At 32.6% G+C, this 19,592-nt stretch overlaps 1 protein-coding gene across 1 annotated transcript; it reads left to right on the top strand.

Annotated features, from left to right (window-relative positions):
- The first annotated feature begins 8,307 nt into the window (after positions 1 to 8,307).
- On the top strand, positions 8,308 to 17,991 carry LOC124919726 (probable serine/threonine-protein kinase clkA). Its single transcript, XM_047460048.1, has 8 exons — positions 8,308 to 8,613; positions 8,711 to 9,849; positions 11,673 to 12,753; positions 13,186 to 13,465; positions 14,684 to 14,791; positions 14,885 to 15,163; positions 15,797 to 15,940; positions 17,397 to 17,991. The coding sequence occupies exons 2-8, from the start codon at positions 8,769 to 8,771 to the stop codon at positions 17,583 to 17,585; spliced, it is 3,162 nt and encodes a 1,053-aa protein (XP_047316004.1). The 5' UTR covers positions 8,308 to 8,613; positions 8,711 to 8,768; the 3' UTR covers positions 17,586 to 17,991.
- Positions 17,992 to 19,592: the final 1,601 nt, after the last annotated feature.

Below are 19,592 nucleotides of genomic sequence, written 5' to 3'. Positions count from 1 at the left end.
GTTTCTAAAAAAGCTAAAATATTTAAGCAATATATACATATCCCTCCAACTCTAAATTTATAGTTTGTGCGAGAAGGAGAAACCACATTGTGTTTCGATTTCTCCGAGCCATTTTTCAATCAAGTTTCACAAACACGCTCTATATATTTTGATTTTTTTAGATTGTTCTTTTAATCCTATTTCATTTGTTAATATGATTAAGAAAATGACTGTTTATGGGCACGAAACTCTAGAAAAGCTAGTCAGATGCAATCCCTATGTAACAGAGGAAGGCTCGGATGATGAAAGTTCTTTTAAGATAGAATCCTCAAACCTACCAGCATCTGTTTAAACTCTTGTAACCCTAAACCCTAAACCCAACACATAGTTGTCAATAGCGTATAGCGCTAAATAACATTTTTTTGGTGGTATTGACGAGTTTACCGATGAAGAAATTGACGCCAACCGCTTTCCACGAGATGAATTAGGATGTGAATCCATATCATTTATTTGCTCTTGTATCTCAACATCATCATCAAAATGAGGTATGGATTCCATTATAATCTTTTGAGATAACTTTTCCTCAAAATGATCTTTTAATGTTTGTTTGACACATGCGGGAACTTTTGGACAAACTCTTGTGTTTTTGTATCCACCAACAAGATGTTGTTTAAGTCTTGTTATCCCACCTTTTGTAACTTTTTGACAAAAGTTACAAAATATTCCATCACTAATCTTGTCTAAGTTAACCATTCTCCCATAATTCCATCCTATATCTTTTTTTCCGGATTCTTCTATGTTTTCCATTCAATACTAAAACAAAACAAAATAAATAAATAAATATAAAACTATTACTAAAACTTATATAAATGATAAATCTAAACTATAAAATGAAAAACTTACAAGCAAGTTGACGATTTGGCTGTAGAAGATGGCTGTAGAAGACAAAACGGCTAGAAAATAGGAAAGAAGATAATAGAAAGAGAAAAGAAGAGAAAAGAAGAGAAAAGAAAAGAAGAGAAAGAGAAGAATTGGAAAAGAAAAGAAGAGAAAGAGAAGAATTTGAAAAGTCTTGAGAGAAAAAAGAACAAGAGAATAAAATAAAATAAAATAACTGTGAGAAGATAAAGTGTCATAAAAAAATAAGGAAAAAATAATAAAATAAAGAAATAAAATAAGATAATTTGGGAAATTTAAAAAAGTCAAATAAATAATATATAAATATTTATTTTTTTTAAAAAGCGCACTATAAGGGGGCTATAGCTATTGGCGCTATAGCTAGAAAGGCGGCGCTATTTGAAAGTGCGTAGCCTATAGCGCCTTATAGCTACAAGGGGGCGCTACTCTACGCTATTCTCTATAGCTAGCGCTACGGGCGCTATTGACAACTATGACCCAGCATTAGACAACATACATCGAACTTTCTCCACCAATGTCATGTTCATACGTTTTGATACTCCATTCTGTTGTGGTGTTTTTCTGACTGTGAAGTGTCGAACTATGCCACACTCTTGGCATAACTTCTGGAATTGATCATTCTTGTAATCTCCACCGTTATCAGTCCGGAGAATTTTGATCTTTCTTCCTGTCTCGTCTTCAACTTGAGTTTTCCATTTAAGAAAAATCCCAAACACTTCACCTTTATTCTTCATAGTAAACACTCATACTCTTCTGGAAAAATCATCAATAAAAGTAACAAAATAATGTCTACCTCCAAGAGAAGGAGTCTTGGCAGATCCTCAGACATCTGAGTGCACATAATCTAAAATACCCTTGGTGTTATGGATAGTAGTGCCAAATTTTACTCGCCTTTGTTTTTCCAGAATACAATGTTCACAAAAATCTAACTTACAAACTTTTGTACCTTTCAACAATCCTTTCTTGACAAGAGTTTGCATAGATTTCTCACCAGCATGCCCCAATCGCATATGCCATAGCTTTGTTACCTCTAACTCCTTACTGCTCCCGGAAGTTGATACAACTATTGTCCCATTAACTGTACTACCTTGATAATAATACAAATTATTACTTTTCCTTATAGATTTCAACATCACTAGCGCTCCAGAGATTACCTTAAGAATTTCCTTTTTTAATTTCACATGTAGGCCTTTTGACTCCAAGGCCCCCAAAGAAATGAAATTCTTTTTCATATTTGGTATGTACCGAACATCTCTGATAATTCTGGTGGATCCGTCATCATTTCTCAGCTTGATTGAACCTATCCCTTTTATTTTACATGGACTAGCATCTCCCATGTAAACTACTCCACCATCTAGTTCCTTAAAGTCAAAGAACCACTTTCGAACTAGTGTCATATGATAAGTACAGGCTGAGTTTAATATCCACGCATCAGGATATGATATTGTGTGTGACATCGATAAAGAGTATTCTGAATCTGCATCACCTTTGTTTTCTGCAACATTCGCATCTTCAGAATCTTTCTCTTTCTTCTTCAACTTTGGGCAGTTAGTCTTCCAATGTCCTTTCTCACGACAGAAAGAACATTAATCTTTGGCAACTCTACTTTCAGATCTTCTTCCTTTTATCTTGCTTTCTCAATTCATGACTATATAAAGCAGAACTTACAACATCAAGAGAAACATTTCTCTTCCCATGAAGTAACGTTGTTTAAGTGTTCAAATTCATCAGGAAGGGACGATAGCAACATCAACGCAAGATCTTAATCCTCAAACTTAACGTCAAGGTTTAACAGATCTGCTAATAATTCATTAAACTTAGTAATATGTTCATTCATAGTAGTACCTGATTGGTAATCAAACCGGAACAACCGCTTCTTCATAAGGAGCTTATTCTTACCACTCTTCTTCAGAAATTTATCCTCCAATGCTTGCCACAGTTTCTGTGCAGAAGTTTTATTCTTCACAATATACTTCTGCTCTCTAGACAGGCACGACCGAATTGTTCCGCACGCCAACCGATTCATGATACTCCACTCTTTTTCTTCTATACCATCTGACTTTCCGACTTCAATAGCAATATCTAAACCCTGCTAAAAAAGACAATCTAGAACCTCACCTTGCCACATGCCGAAATGCCCATTTTCATCAAAGATCTCCACCGCAAACTTCAAATTCGACATCGATGTCCTCGTCTAGGATGACGAAGGAGTTGACGCCCCTTTTGAAGACTCCACCATGCCAAGGATGAACCTTCGACTCTGATACCACTTTTGGGGGAAAAACCTTGACAAAAACACAAAAGAAGAAAACAAACTAAAAGAACACTAACAGAATTTGATAACGGAGTTCGGCCAAAATATTGCCTACGTCTCCGAGCACTAAGGCTATCAATTAATAAGGAAGAAGAGATACAAATATTGGGTGCAATAAACCAAAGAGAGGAGAGTTTCTTTTATACACTAAGAAACTTCCCCAACTCCCATCATCTTCCAATGTGGGATTTATTCTAATTGTGAATATAGTTTCTTTTATATACTAAGAAACTTCTTTCACTCCCATCATCTTCCGATGTGGGATTCTAATTGTGCCAAAAACAACAGTACCTCATACCATTATTTAAGATAATGGGAGACACTTTCAGGGAAAGGTTTTATCCTTGCTTAAAGAGTTCAAAATTGAGCATCACAAATTATCGCCCTATCAACCCCAAAATAACGACGCGGTCGAAGTGACTAACAAAAATGTGATTAGAATCATCAAAAAATGACCAGCACATACAAAGATTGGTATGAGAAGGTATCATTTGCCTTGTGGGGATATCGTACGACTACTCGAGCATCGATAGACGAAACTCCATATTATCTAGTATACGGTGTGGATGTCGTACAACCCATTGAGATTGAAATTCCTACATTGAGAGTCCTTTTGGAATCCCAAGTCATTGAAGAAGACTAGATAAAATCTCGATATGACCAATTGACGTTATGGAAGATCACAAGTTGGATGCGTTGTGCAAATCTCATGTTTACCAGAAACGAATGGCTAATACCTTTAATAGAAAGGTCAAGCCTAGGAACATAAAACAAGGTGACTTGGTGCTCAAACGAACCCAAGAATTGTTAGAACCCTAGGGGCAAGTTCCGACCATGAATGGAATGACCCTTTCTAATTGAGAAAATTCTCTATAGAGATGTAGTTAGTCTATCTACAGTTGAAGGTGAAGAGTTTATTTCTCTAAGCAATCTAGACGCACTGAAATGTTATTATGTATTATATCAACCCGTGTGAATTTTGGCTCACGTTCTAGCCTTACCAGGATTAAACCGAATTTAGTCCCCAACCTCGAATGGACTAATTAACCTCTAGTTTTGTAATATCTACGTCATTAAAAAATGGAAGAACTACGTGAGACCTGATTCTTCCCAAAGAAATAAAAGAAAATATGTCAAATACAAAAGCAAGATACGTAGGAAGACTATATATAGGTCCGGTCTTAATAATAAATAAAATAAATAACAATTCATAGTTCTGTCTCACATAAAGTCAAAAGACAGTAGGAACTTTGGTTCTTTCCACCATCCGGTGACAAGGATTTTAGGAAATAATACGGGAAAAAGTCAAGAGAAACTTTGTTAATCAAATAGTGATTAATCTCCTAAATATGACCTTGAGTTTTCAGAAAACGTTAATCAATGGATATCCTTTATAAGCTCATTTTCGTGCTACGCAATTATTCAGAAAATTAACCCTCTATTGAAGTCTTTTGAAAAAATAACTGGAATAAACCCCTAAAAGCTAAGCCAAAGTTGCAATTTGAGAAAGGACGCCTCATTCCCCTTTGCACAAGAGAATAGAGAGAACTAGACTCAAGTCTTCAAAAATCTCTATACATATCTGTATAATTAACGCTCCCGTGTAGGTTGTGGTGAAATTATCGTTTATGCCCACTCGAGCGACTATCCCAATGGCTATCACAATAGAAAAACGTATCGTTCCCCTTAGATATACTTCTGTGTAGGTTTAGGTGTTGAAATAATCGTTTATGCTCACTCGGGTGGATGTCCCAATGATCATCACAATATCAAAAGATATTGATTCCTCCAGATATACCCCGAAAGTCCAAAAAAAAAAGAAGAAAAAATTCCAAATGACAGAAAGTTGAAACTCTCTCTATGACTATACCAGGAATAATCAAACTTTCAAAGGATTGCGGCCCATGGCAAAAACAACCAAAAATATAGCTGAATGAGACCTCATGTCTCAGTCACCTTCCTTGTGAGTTAAGAGTTTGGATAATCATCTGCACGATTGAATTTATCATCTACATCTTAACATAAAGAAAAAGGTACTCCGACTTTTTAAGTGAGATAATCTCTACCAATTGTAGGAATACTCATAGCTTAGTCCCGAATACATTTCGAATCCAAGTTTCCATGATTCGTGGATATAATCGAGGTTTATTCTATTTTCAAACATTATTTGAAACAAAATTGGAAATAGTTCTTTCCCAATTAGCTTTTTTCAAAACTCCCATCAACACAACGGTCGGTGTTTCACTCAGTTGTGAAGGTCACTTCCATAAAACAAAAGGGAAAATATTTTGTTGAAATATTCCCTAAGTAATAGAAGTTCCTTGGATGTCAACGTTTTAATCTAGTTGCGAAGGACACTTTGTTAAGAATAGAAAGAGATAAGATTTCAATTAGAGTAGCTTCTCTCACCAACAATCCCCAACTAAATCACGATTATTCAACCAACTATGAATGTCACTTTGCAAAGGACCTCTCCAAAGTCCTATCTGTTTACAAACACAATAGATCATTTTTATGATTCATAAGCCCTATTTTAATTGACCTCAACATAGATCATTGTTATAACATATTTCCTTAGAGTGATTGTTATCACCATTCCCAAAGAGTGAGCTTTATTATGATCAATCTCCAACGACAAATTTCATCTCTTGATAGACACATCGTGATTATTATCACTATTCTCCAAGAGAGTCCTATTTCAGCATACCACGTCTAATTCAGCATAGTCTTATGCACCCGCACAAAACAAATAGACAACTTAGCTTCATTCTCAACTAAATTTTAATCACATATCATCAAAATAAAGTTGGCATAGAATACACTTATTCTCTTAATTATTTTAATCAAAATAATTTGACCTACCCTGCGATCCCTCGTATTGCCACGTGTCCATGATACATGCTAAGCTACCGACCAAGGGAACTTCCTAGGGGTTACAAATTGCTCGTTTGATAATTCATGCATAACCCATATATGAATTTCAAAATGACAATAAGTATGGGATTTATTAAAATGATAAGTTATAAAATTGGAGAGTGAAAATGAGTGTCTACAATGTGAACGATATTTGTTGTTAAAAGTGAGGATAAAAATAGTCTATAGTGAAAGGTCAATTGAGGAATAAAAGATAATTTTGGTTAAATGTGTGAATTAGATTGTTAGTTGACGGAAGTGTGTAAAAAAATTTCTATAATTGATGAGTTGGTTGAATGTAAAATGCTCAAATTTAGGTCACAATATTAATAATTAGGGGTCAATTGATATGTTGTGGTTAAATATGTTATTGAAGGATTGGTTGAAAAAAAAATGGTAAAAGATTGGTAATTATAAAATGGTTAACAGGGAAATCGACTTCTCATTTGTTTATATCATTGACGTATGGTAATTTTATTAAAGAGTTAAGTATAAAAGTTTGTAGAAGTGATAAGCAAAGCAATTGACTAGTTTATTATTTATTTTGAAATATATATATTTTATAATATAAATATATAAATACATATATAAAAATTTTAAAAAAAGTTTTAAAATTTACATTTAAATGTGAATGGCCCTACATGAAGAGCTATCTCTTTTTTTTTCTCTAAAAACTAAAGAGATATTGGAAAATGTTTTCTTATGGCATTTTTTATTATTTTTAGTTGGAGGATGTCTTGTTTCTCTTTTAATTATTTATATTTAAGACTGTGTTGTCGGTGGTGTTTTGTTCGGTCAACATCCTTATTAATTGGATCATATTTTTTTTATCGTTGGTGATTCATTTATTCCTGGTAACTTCTCATTGTGTCGGTCATTATCTCTCGAATTTGTGTACGTCCCCTTCTTAGTAGCAATTAAACAAAATTATCGAATCTTATTTTTCATTTTTTTAATAAAGAGTTATTGAAATTAATATTTTAAATGAAGAAGACTCTCTTATTGTCTTACAAGTATTCTTCATAAATCTGTATAAGTTTCTCAGTATTTCGATAATATATGTAGATGGTCAATTATCATGGGTATTAAGGACAAATCTATTTATTACATTTTTGGTGAGCTAAATAAAACTAGAGTGATATGAAAGAAAATAAATAAAAAATTATGGATGAATGAGGAAATGAATTTGAGTTTTTCTTTTTTTTTTAGAATAAGAGAAATAAATAGTGAAATATATATTTTTTTAAATAATTAGGGTACATGTCACATTTCTATCATATTATAATCTTTTTATAAAATTTTATATTTAAATCATTATTTTGATTTTGTAGATACAATTTTATTATTTATTAATTTATTTATTATATATAATTCTAAAATGAATTGAATGTTAATTAATTTCTTTAAAATAAATTCATTTAATTTTTCAATACATTCCTATTCTCTTTCCTTAATTAATAATTTATTTTAAGTTGGGAAAGTTATATTAACATGAGATAGTTTATAATAAAAATAAATAATTTTTTATCTATTAAGATAACTAAAGTAATAAAAGTAATTTTTAAGAGATTAAAAATCACAAATTTCACTTCAATATATTAAATAAAAGTATAAATCATGGCCGGGGTGTTACATTAATTTTAACAACTTTTGTATCTTGTTTTATTATATTAATAGCAATAAAATTTCTCTCTATATATATATCATATAAGAGGTATATTAAATACACACCAAACATTAATTTAAACAATTTTTCAAATGACCTCAATTTATAAAAGACCCTTATAATTAGAAAGTGTCCTTTTTAGCCACAAAGCCAATTTAGGATATGTCCCTTTATTCGATCATCTATCTTGTTCTTTAATAAAATATGTATCTTTAAGTCTTTGAGAAGATTGCAAATTGTGTATTTAAATGAACTATCTTTCTAGTTCTTTGCATAACCATTAAGATTAACACAATTTTATTAAACTTTAATTTAATATATAATAACTAAGAATATTAATAGTAATAAAAATGATATATAAATAAAATTAAAATAATAATATAGTCTTACTACATATTTTTTTATTCCTAACATAATAACTTATATTTTAATTTTCTTACAACATTGTACTTTTAGATCTCACTCCTTCTATGATATTTTATAAAAAAAAATTAAAATTTGCAGGTGAGGAGAGAGAGAGTGTGTGTGTGATAGTGTGTGAGAGAGATTGAAGAGAGAGTGACGAGATTTGAAGCTCAGGGCTAAGTAATAGAAAGAAAATTACTGCAATAGAAGAAAAGCTGAAGACTTTACAAGTTGATTTTCTCGCTGTTTGCACATTACGAATCCCTATTATATAATCTCGAAGAAGACGGAGAAGTATCAAAAGAAGAGTTCTCATTGAGGAGTTCAATTCATTATGTCGCTTCTTCGGCATTTTGCTACTTTGTAGTTGGATTCAAGACATATATATTACGATCATTTTTAGGGTTTTCCCTTGGAGGTTTGTTTTGTAGATTCTTGTATTTGATTTTTACCTTCTGGGTTCTCTTTCTATGAATTTAGTTCCTCCGCATTGATGATTATCTTGGTAATTTCAGGTCTTATGGAATTTCTTTTCTAGCACCTGTTTGTTTGCTTGCCTGTGGCAGTAAGTAAATGATGGATGACTTGAGCTCTGTTGACGCCATTTTGAAGTTTTTAAGAAGAAACAACTTTACAAGGGCAGAGGCAGCTTTGCTTAATGAGCTGAAAAGCTGTAACAGTAATAATGTAAATGGGTATCTTGATAGACTTACAGTTGACCGGAAGGACCCGTGTACAGAGCTAGAAGAACGGAACAGGGGCACAAAACATGCTGGAAACCAGGGGAAAAGTGGTGACATTTCCAAGGAGATGAGGCACGTGATTGGGAGGAATGAGTCTGATCGGGATAAGAGAACTACTGATATCTCTGTTGGACAAGTAAGTAAACCCTATGAAATCTCTGAAACCTTGGAGGATATCAAGCTGGATCTGTGTTCATGGAAATTCACTCCTCCAAATGGTCAGATTGAACATTGTCAGAATGATGGTAATATCTATGGGGATAGTTTCTTTGAATTTAAGGTCCCCAGCAATCAAAAAAATTGTCAGGCTGAATTTGATTCAGCTGATGTCAATGCAATATCAGGAAAAGCCTTATGTGTTTCCAACGAGAAAACAACAACATGGTCTGAGAGTTCCAGCAAACCTAAAAACCTGCTGGTTGGTGATAAAACGAAAGGCTACAAGTGTAAGGATGGTTTTGTTGTTATGGATAGTCTGTGTTCAAAAAAAGCAGAACCTGCTGATGGAACACTAGATTTGAGGAAAGATTGTTCTGTCAAAACTGTCTTTCCATTGCCCACAATGGGGGTGTTAAATACCAATGCTTCTCATACTTCAGGGAGAGAGGAGGTATACAAAAAATCTGAAACTGTTGATGCTGAAAAGGCTCTCAGCATTGGTAGCAGTCATGACTTCTTTGAAAGAAACGATATGAACAACATTGGGTTTCTGCCTGCATTCCAGCATCAAAAGGAAGAGCTACCTAGATTGCCTCCAGTGAGACTCAAGGCAGATGAGAAGGCTGTAACTCACACTTATGAAGAGCAGTTTAATAATGTTGGTTATGGTTCAAAAATTACAAATGCCGACAACGGTCCCATTATAGGCTCATATCTCAATGTTCCGTTTGGACAAGAAATAAATCTTGGAGGTCAGCTAATATTAACATTCTTGTTCATGTATGAAATCTTCTGTACGTCTAGAGTTAAGCTAGATGTGAAACTGGGAATTGGTTTTTATTTTTGAGGTTGAGTTTGGAACTGGTTGGAGTGATTACTGTTAGGTGTCTTATTTAATTGGTCTGGCATGTCAAGATTTGCTGCTTTATCTATAACTTAAGCTTTATCTAACTGAACTATCATATATTCATTTCCTTTGAAATATTAGTTGCTAATAAGTAGTTTGATTTGAAGGTCTGAATTGTTTATAAAGCTTGTTTTTTCCATGCTCATCTGAGTGCATATGTCGGAGTCATTAGCTTCTTAGTTGACATCATTATTTGTTTGCATTGATTGTTTGGGACCAATGAGCTGCATAGAATTTCTAGTGTAGTCAACATAATTTACACAAAGTCTTAATATTCCTTATCTATGAGTTGCATAACTCGAGGCCTTAATTGTACCATTTCTTTCTTTTCTTGATGTCATGTTTTTTAAGACCTTATGCCCTACCCCTTTCAGTTTCTATAATATGTATTGTCAGTCATGCTAAATACCACTGCAGTACATATATCACACAGGTCAACGAAAGAGCTTTGTCTCTGTTTGAACTTATTCACTTCAATTAGGGGGACCTATTATGTCAAATTCAAGCTTATTTTGTTTTTTATATATATTTTGTTACCAACTATTCTCCAATGACATGGTTATAATTGTGGAAAACTCACTTTGAGTTGTTTTCTATATTTTGTGCATTTTGTGTTGAAATTAAGACATAACACTACTATGTGATTCACATCTTAAGTGATATTGTCAAAGTATCTTTTGCCTCATGCTGTGAGTATATGCATCATCAAGGAATATGTAAAGAATAGGGTGTGTTAGGGTGATCATGGAGGTTGGAATGGACTTGATCCTACAGTTGGGAAGGGGATGGCTAGAGCACGTGGAAAAGCAGGAAAACTTCTAGGCATTCTTGTGTTACTAGTTAAAGTGCCTCCTACAATCCGAGCGAAAAAAAGTATTCCCTAGAAAGTTAGTGTAATTGAGAATAGAAGTTAGTAAGGGGTTATCTTTGGAATTGTTAATTAGTAAATTGTGTGTTTAGTTTGATTAAATAATTAAGTACTCTTGGCCTTCTAATCTCCTCTCTCTATTTCTCATATTTAATTCTACATTTCTCTCATTCTACTCTCAAATCCCTAACCTATGTTCCGAGAACAGAATTTAATAATTCATCAGTCCTTGTCAATTATCATCCCACAAAAGAATGACATCGCATAACGAAGAACACTGTCATTGGTTGGAGGTAGCTAGAACACTATATTTTTTACCAAATGAATGTGATTATGCAGATGTTTTATTTGCTCTTGAGGCAGAAGTAGAAAAATTAAGGGATAAATATCCAAACTCAGGAGACCTATGAGAATAATTTTTGGAGAAAATGCAAGGAGATGTTAGGTCTTTTTGGCTTGAATGTATTTGTTGTACAAGAAGCCAAGGAATTACTTGTCCTTTTCACAGTATTTATAATTATTGAGCCAAATGGTGTCGTTAGTATATCAATCTAGATAATATAACACCTGGTGTTCTAGTAGTGTCTTCAATCATGTGTTGCCTATTTCCATTCAGTAGTCAATTCCAAATTTCCATAAAGAAAATTCCTGATTTTTTTTCATTTTAAATGCAATTCAAAATTTGATTACTGCATTGATAGAAAAAATCTTAGGTGTATCACTGATTCAGCTAAAATTTTACTTTTAAACTTCTTCCCTTCTTGAGTAATTTGGTTATTGGTTTTTAAATGATTGTTAAGGCATGAAAAGGGGTGGAGGTGGCAGTTGGCTGTCTGTAAGTCATGGAATTACAGAGGATAATTCCGACCTTATGTCTGGTTTCGCTGCTATAAGAGATGGCTTAAGTGAATCTATCGATTATACCAATGAATATTGGGACTCTGATGAATATGATGATGATGACGATATTGGTTACATGAGACAGCCTATCGAAGATGAGGCCTGGTTTTTGGCTCATGAAATTGATTATCCAAGCGACAACGAAAAAGGAACAGGGCATGGTAGTGTACCTGATGCGCAAGAGTCAGGTCCAAGCAAGGAAGATGATAACCAATCATTTGCAGATGAGGATTCCTACTTCTCTGGGGAGAAATATTTAAAACCTGAAAATGTTGGTTCGGCTATAGTCACGGGTGATTCTATAGTTCTGCAGGCGAATGACATTTATGAGAGGACATATGAAAATGGTCTTGTACCTAGGTTTGATGATGATTGCTTGGAAAACAATCACCATGATTCAGTTAGATCTATAGGTGTGGGAATCAACAGTGATGGCATCAATGAGGGTTTCGGAAGGGTCTCAGATCATGAATGTGATGTTGGCTTTGATGGCTCAAATTGGAAGTATGATAATAAAAGGAATGATGGAAAGAGACCAAATAGGCAGAAGAGTGGTACTCTTGCTGATGGGACATTTTCATTTCCCTCTGGAAAATCTTTGTGGTCAAACAACTGCAGTGATATTAACAATGAAGCGGACGATGATTTAAATAGTCATGTAGAGGTGAATAATATGCTATCCCAGTGGATGAAGAAAGCCAATGATTCATCACCCGTCAAGAGCTCTAGGGATGAGAACAATGCTAGTGGCTTAGGAGCAGACAGTTCCCAACTACTAATGCTCTGTAATTATGGTTATACTGAAAAAGAGCTTGTAAAAAATGTAGATGATGAGAAGGCTATGGCTGCAGGGGAAGAAGACAGGGGGGCGTTCTTAGAGGACGATGAAGCAGCTGTTGTGCAAGAGCAGGTAAGACAGATAAAGGCACAGGAAGAAGAGTTTGAAACCTTTAATCTGAGAGTAGTCCATCGGAAGGACAGGTAACTTAGTTAAATTTGGAATTCAAATACTAAGTATTTCCTTTTGTACAGGTTTGAATTTTGTTATATAATATTTGGATTTCCTGGAACTTTAGTTATTAAATGGAGGGTCATTACTCATTAGAGAGGTGATTGAACTTGTGGCATAAACCGTAAATATTACCTTCTTGTTTCTTGTAGATTTTAGGAAACACTCTACACAAGTTGCTCTTATTTACAGTATAACTTTATTTTTATTTATTTATTAACTATATCAAGTTGCATGTTCTTTCCACAGTTGTAAAAACTAATAAGGGCACCTGCTCTTTGCTTTTTAAATTTTATATTCTCCAATGTTTCTTCCATGAGTTTTATGTTGCTTCCTTTTACTGCCATTATTTTCCCTCTGATTTAGGAAACTGATCTGGTTTTACTATTGACTTCTATAATCAGGACTGGTTTTGAGGAAGACAAGAATTTTCAAGTTGTTCTGAATTCTGTCATAGCTGGCCGATATCATGTCACTGAATACCTTGGATCTGCTGCATTCAGCAAAGCAATCCAAGCCCATGACCTTCATACTGGCATGGATGTTTGTATTAAAATTATAAAGAACAACAAAGATTTTTTTGATCAGAGCCTTGACGAGATAAAGTTGCTCAAGTTTATCAATAAGGGTGATCCTTCTGACAAATACCACGTTCTTCGATTGTACGACTATTTCTATTATCGAGTGAGTACTTTTCTGATTCCTGCATCCTTTCATTACTTACTTGTGCAATGTATTAGTTTCTTTAATAAGTCAGATAGATACCATTATTGCAGCAAGAAGCTGCTTCCTCTTAACAATACAGTACCCAAATCAAGGAGCTTTTCGTTTAAAAAAACAATAATCATTTTGTATGGATAACATCTATCAAGTCTCAACAAATTACTCAAAAATCCGGGTGATGTAAATTCTCTAGGAAAGGCTTGAAGAATCTATACGTGATATACCAGGCATATACTACTCAGAGTCAAGAAATTAACTAACCTATTTTCATTTTTAAGATGGTATAACATTCTTTCTAAAATAGACTAACTATATTTTACTCATGTCTATCTTTATTTGAGTCCACACAATGCTGAGATACTATCCCAATTTATGCAAGAGAAAGAAGTACATATATTCCCATTTGGAAACTAATATTGTCACAATCTGTCTTAAACACCGTTTCATTGAAAAAAATCACCCAATTAAAATTCAAAAGTCATTTTTTTCGTTTCGTATGACATTGTTTTTTTGGATCATAATCATATCTTAGTTAGCAAATTATAGTATGATTTTTGTTGCTTCATTTCGTATACAAGTTATTTTCTAGATGCTGATTCAAAATTATAGTTTAACTTTTCGCTTCATTAGGTATAGAGATTTTTATCTTGATGATGAGATTATTGTTTGGATAATGATGAAATTAATTTTTAGATCATTGTGATTTTTGAAACATAATGTAGCAACTTGAAGAGAAAGGGGATTTCATATATTTTGGATTGAGGAACTATTACAGAGGATGCTACAATTTATAGGAAAAAATAGAAGACACTAATTAATGAAAAAACAACTACCTAAATAAATATAAGCTTTTGTTGGAAAAACACAATGCCAACCACTTGCAGTTAATGTCTCTTGAAAAGGCAAATGTGTTATTTAGAATGAGCCTAGTTGATATTGTCACACATAAATGATGTAGATTTTTCCGTATCATGATCAACATGAAAATATTAATAACAAAACAGCCGGTTGTCCTCGTTCTTTAGTTTCCATACCTAATTGGCTTGACCACCAAACAACATTGCGAAAATCAGTTGTTTATACACCTACTTCCTTTATATTGATTTATTTTGCTTGTTTTCCAACTTCACTATGATTATCACAAGATCTTGAGTAATTAACTATTTTCTGTCTGTGCAGGAGCACTTGTTGATTGTTTGTGAGCTTCTTAAGGCAAATTTATATGAGTTTCAGAAGTTCAACAGAGAATCAGGTGGAGAGGTTTACTTCACTATGCCCAGGTTGCAGGTTTGTACAAGTTATTTCTCCTAGGTCTTCTTTATAACAATTTTATAATAATCTCTGGTAATAATCTCTATTATATTGAATTGAGTTCTGCAGTCAATTACTATTCAGTGCTTGGAGGCACTTCAATTCTTACATGGTCTTGGTCTGATACACTGTGACCTGAAACCAGAGAACATCTTGGTGAAGAGCTACAGTAGATGTGAGGTGAAAGTAATTGACCTCGGAAGCAGTTGTTTTGAGACAGATCATCTGTGCTCATATGTGCAATCCCGATCATATCGAGCACCAGAGGTCATCTTGGGACTCCCATATAACAAGAAGATTGATATATGGTCTCTTGGTTGCATCTTAGCTGAGCTTTGTACTGGCAATGTGAGTTCCATCTTTCAGAATTTTGATCAATCGTTGATTTTTTTTTAAGTATTTCATTAACCTGCAAACAGTTACGAGCAAGTGTTTATGTAAGATACGGTTGTGTTCATAATGAATTGGCCCCATCTGGAAACACTTGGGCCTGTTTGATCTTGGGTTATTTGATTAACCAAGTAGTTATTTTCAAATAACCATGTTTAGTGTAGGTTAAAAAAACATGTTCCACTATGAATGCTTCATGACTGTGGGGTCATGCTAGCCACCCCGAGTATAAGCCCGGGTAAGAAAAATACATGTTATTTGAGTAAAAAGGCATTAAGGGTATAAATATATATGATGAATAAATAATTTTTGAAAGATGGGGAGTATTTTATTATTTTGGTTTATGATTTGAATTATGTGATGATAGATTAGATAGTGGGTTATTTGGAAATAATCCCAAATAACTGACATCAAACAAGTCCTATGGATGCTCATCATTTTATTTACATCCTTATTTGCATCCTCTAGAATAATGGAATTGATATAATTAGAATAATGGTTACCCTTGTAAAAAAATTGGCTTTTATTGTCACTGTATCTTATTTTTCTATACTTGTATATTAAATATATGCTGTTTTTTTGGTGATTTAGGTTCTCTTTCAAAATGATTCGCCTGCCACATTACTTGCTCGGGTGATTGGTATAGTAGGTCTAATTGACCAAGAAATGCTAGCGAAAGGACGTGACACCCACAAATATTTCACCAAAAGTCACATGCTTTATGAACGAAATCAGGTACTATAATTCTTGCTTTATTTTCTATTCTTCAAACTGCCTATATATATTATGAGATTCAGATTCAAGTTGCTTAGTTAAATTTATCTCCAAAAATCAGAATTATCTCCTTCAAGATTTTAGAAGGCCAGATGCTGATTTAGTAAAGAGATTCCTCATGTATCAAGCTTAAAAATGATAATTTGTTTGATCATGATATGGCTGGCTTAGCATTTCTCATTTCTTTTGTTCTATTGTGTTGTACCCTTGGTCTTTATACATATATTGCCTACATATGGAAACTTCTATATTGTCACAATCTCATTGAAAAAACACCTAAGTTAAAATTGAAAGTTTTTTTTTTGGTATCCGATTTTTTGTGCATCATTCCAGATTCCCATATTATAATGTAATTCTTTGTTTCATTTGGTATAGAAATATTTTTTTTCTGGATGATGAAACAAATTTCTACACCCATGTGGAGTTTTTGGCAAGCATAGCAAATGTAGATTTTTTCGGATCATTACAACCAAAACATCCCAATTGTCTACCTAATTGACGTTGGACTATATAGGTTTTGCTTAGCATTCCTTCCCTTTTTAACGAATTAGGTGAAATACATTTGGGTGAAAATTAAACAAGATGTCGAGCGTATTTGGAAACTAATATTTGTTCACAATCACGATATCATTGAAAAGTCGCTAAAGTTAACTGAAAATTATTTTTTTCCGTTGTGGCATAAGATTTTATTTGGATCATGATCATATTTTTTTTATTATGACTCATATTATAGTGTAAATTTTGTTACCTCATTTGATCATTTTTTTTTTTTGTAAATTATCTAAATTATAGTGTAATGTTTTTCTTAATAGAGATTTTTTTTCTCAATCATGATCCAGAAAATGATCTGATTAGTTTTTACATCACTGTAGATTTTGTCCAACATAATAAATGTAGATTTTTCAGATCATGATCAACCTAAAAAAAGTGATGCAACAAAACAGGCATTTACTTATGGAGAATGGGCATGGATTCACTCTAGCTTGTGACAGTAGTTTTTACACACATCTTCCTTTAATCCAATGAAGCAACACAAACTTGGGTCATAAAGAGCAGCTTAGAGATCTAAATATATAAACACGATTGTAAATGAGACTAAGAATAGCCTAAAGCTTTTAGAGAAGATAAACTAGATTCAAGCTATTTCATTCATTACCTAATTAATACATACTTTCTTACTATAAGCGCTTACCTACAAATCAATAAATCAATGTACCGTCATTTTTGTGTCTCTAGTTGATCGTCAGATCTTTGTTTTTGTTTTCGTTTTTTCCGTAAGTTGTTCTTTTCCCTTTTCACACTCGTGGACTTTTTTCAAAAATAAAAAACTGACCTATTGCTTTACTAATTATAATACTATCCCTATACTACTAACTGCTTTAAAATTTCACTAATCAGTTTTCCTGAATATTTTCAGGAGATAAATCGATTGGAATACTTAATCCCAAAAAAGTCGTCAATGAGGCACCGGTTATCAATGGCAGACCAAGGGTTCATTGACTTTGTTGTTCATCTACTTGAGATAAATCCAAAGAAGCGCCCTTCTGCATCTGAGGCCCTAAAGCATCCGTGGTTATCATATCCATACGAACCCATATCTCCATGAATATTCTCAAGTCTTTCCTTATAGCTGAATATATAGCCTCCTTAGGCTAAGAACCTGAAATGCAAATTGATATTTTGCACGAAAAACCGTTCATGCATATACATTGGATTCCAAATGTAGTCAGATACAAGAATGTTATCATTTTATTTTATTTTTTGCAGTTTTGTTCCAATTTTTCTGGTGGTGTTGTACAGAAATGTGAATGATTCTTTAATAGATGAACCCTGTGAACTGCATTTGAGTGCTTGTTCCCATTAAGATGTAATCTCTTGATTTTGGGCTGTTATCAACTGCTTAGTTATGAACTTATGATGAAGTCTCTGAATTGATAAGCTGGCTATACATTTGATGCTGGATGTAATATTACTGCTATTTTATTACAATCAGAGACATTGTTTTTTGGATAGTTCATATTTTGCTTTGAATAAAATGCTAGTTTTGCTTCCTCAATTTAGTGTAGGCCTGTTGGGTTCATTTTACTTTCCTTAGTTTTGAAAAAGCCTTAAAATTACTTTCTGCTGATATTTTTGATAAATCTTGTTAAGTTCTTAAATACTTCTACAAAATTATTGGTCTAATATGCAAAAATACATTTTAGGTCTGAAATTTGATCTTAATGAGAAATTTTAATAAATAAAATTTTATTTTGATCTAGAAGAGCTATTTGATAAAAAAAAATGTGATTCTAAAATAATTATTTACTATTTAGATTTGGATTCAATCCATTTTGAAATGTGCTAGTAATATATATCCATCAACAAGATGGAGATAAAATTCTTCTTATCAAGATCGATTTAGCTTACATGTAAATTTTTTCCGGTAAAACTAGTACAAGAATAGGGGTTAGACATTCCAAGATATTGTGTTTTTCAATAAAGTAGACTGTATAAATGGAGAATACTTGTACTAAATTGATTAAATGCAATTGTAGTCCTAATATGTAATATCTTTGAGCTTGTTATATTACCATTTATAAGGATGTCACAATCAAATATATGTTTCACGTTCAATCTAGTGGTTTTGTTAGCTGAAATAGGTACATAAGAAGACTATATATAGAAGAATGTACGTCCATTGACAAAATATGTTAATGGTTATAAATAAAGACGTAAACTCGTCTTCTTGGGAAACTATGCGATAATGGGATCTAGATAATTTCACTGTTGAAAATATTTTGTATAATAAGGTCAACCTTGACCTAACTAAGTTATGTTAGGCAAGATTGTAAGAGTCTCATATACATATTAATAAAAAAAATAAAAAAAAATTTGTTGAGGTGAGATTCTGACTATTGTTAGATGTATGCACGAGGATATAATCATTACTAGTGGTATATTTATAAGGAGGTGAATATAGCCTCACACTTCTTTTGCATTGTCATGTTAAGGGACTAAAAGAGTCAGACTAAAAAGATGGGTCTATATCATATTATTTTCTAGTAGAAGAAACCAGAAAATATTTAAATGTAATAACCAAAACAAGTCATGTGTTGATGAGAAATATTGATGATGTTAGAGGTTAGATCTATAAATTTGATATAACTTATTTGAGACATTATTGATGTTATAAATTAGATTACAAATAACTTACTAAATATAATTCAAAAGTTTATTTCTCTTTTGTTTCACCTAATAATTTTTCTTTCGCTCTTCATTAATAATTCATTTCTTTACATATTAATTTGTAAATAAATATTTATTTATTTTATGCGTTAACTTATTTATTTATTTATTTATATATATATATATTAAATAATAGCATGGAATTATAAATAAATCAAATAACAAAATATAATATATATACATTTATTAAAACATTATTAAATCAATTTATTGAGTAGTATTTTTATTATAAGTTATATTTTATTTTTAATTTGCATGTCAATGTGTTAGACTATGGAAAACTCTTTAAAAAAAAAAAAGAATGTACTCATAAAATTATATATGAGGTGATAATTAAAAACAATTTACCGATTTGTTTGATTTTGTCATAGATATTAGATAATAC

Source organism: Impatiens glandulifera, chromosome 1, assembly GCF_907164915.1.
Source record: "Impatiens glandulifera chromosome 1, dImpGla2.1, whole genome shotgun sequence".
Taxonomy (NCBI): domain Eukaryota; kingdom Viridiplantae; phylum Streptophyta; class Magnoliopsida; order Ericales; family Balsaminaceae; genus Impatiens; species Impatiens glandulifera.
The sequence above is the reverse complement of the archived record's forward strand: the minus strand, read 5'-3'. Positions and strand labels throughout refer to the sequence as shown.

What these genes read in the sequence shown, in the direction of transcription:
- LOC124919726 (XM_047460048.1), top strand. Translation starts at nt 8,769, where the DNA reads ATGATGGATGACTTGAGCTCTGTTGACGCCATTTTGAAGTTTTTAAGA. An exon ending in ACAAGAAATAAATCTTGGAG is followed by an intron (nt 9,850 to 11,672) that starts GTCAGCTAATAT and finishes ATGATTGTTAAG; the next exon opens with GCATGAAAAGGGGTGGAGGT. An exon ending in ACGACTATTTCTATTATCGA is followed by an intron (nt 13,466 to 14,683) that starts GTGAGTACTTTT and finishes CTGTCTGTGCAG; the next exon opens with GAGCACTTGTTGATTGTTTG.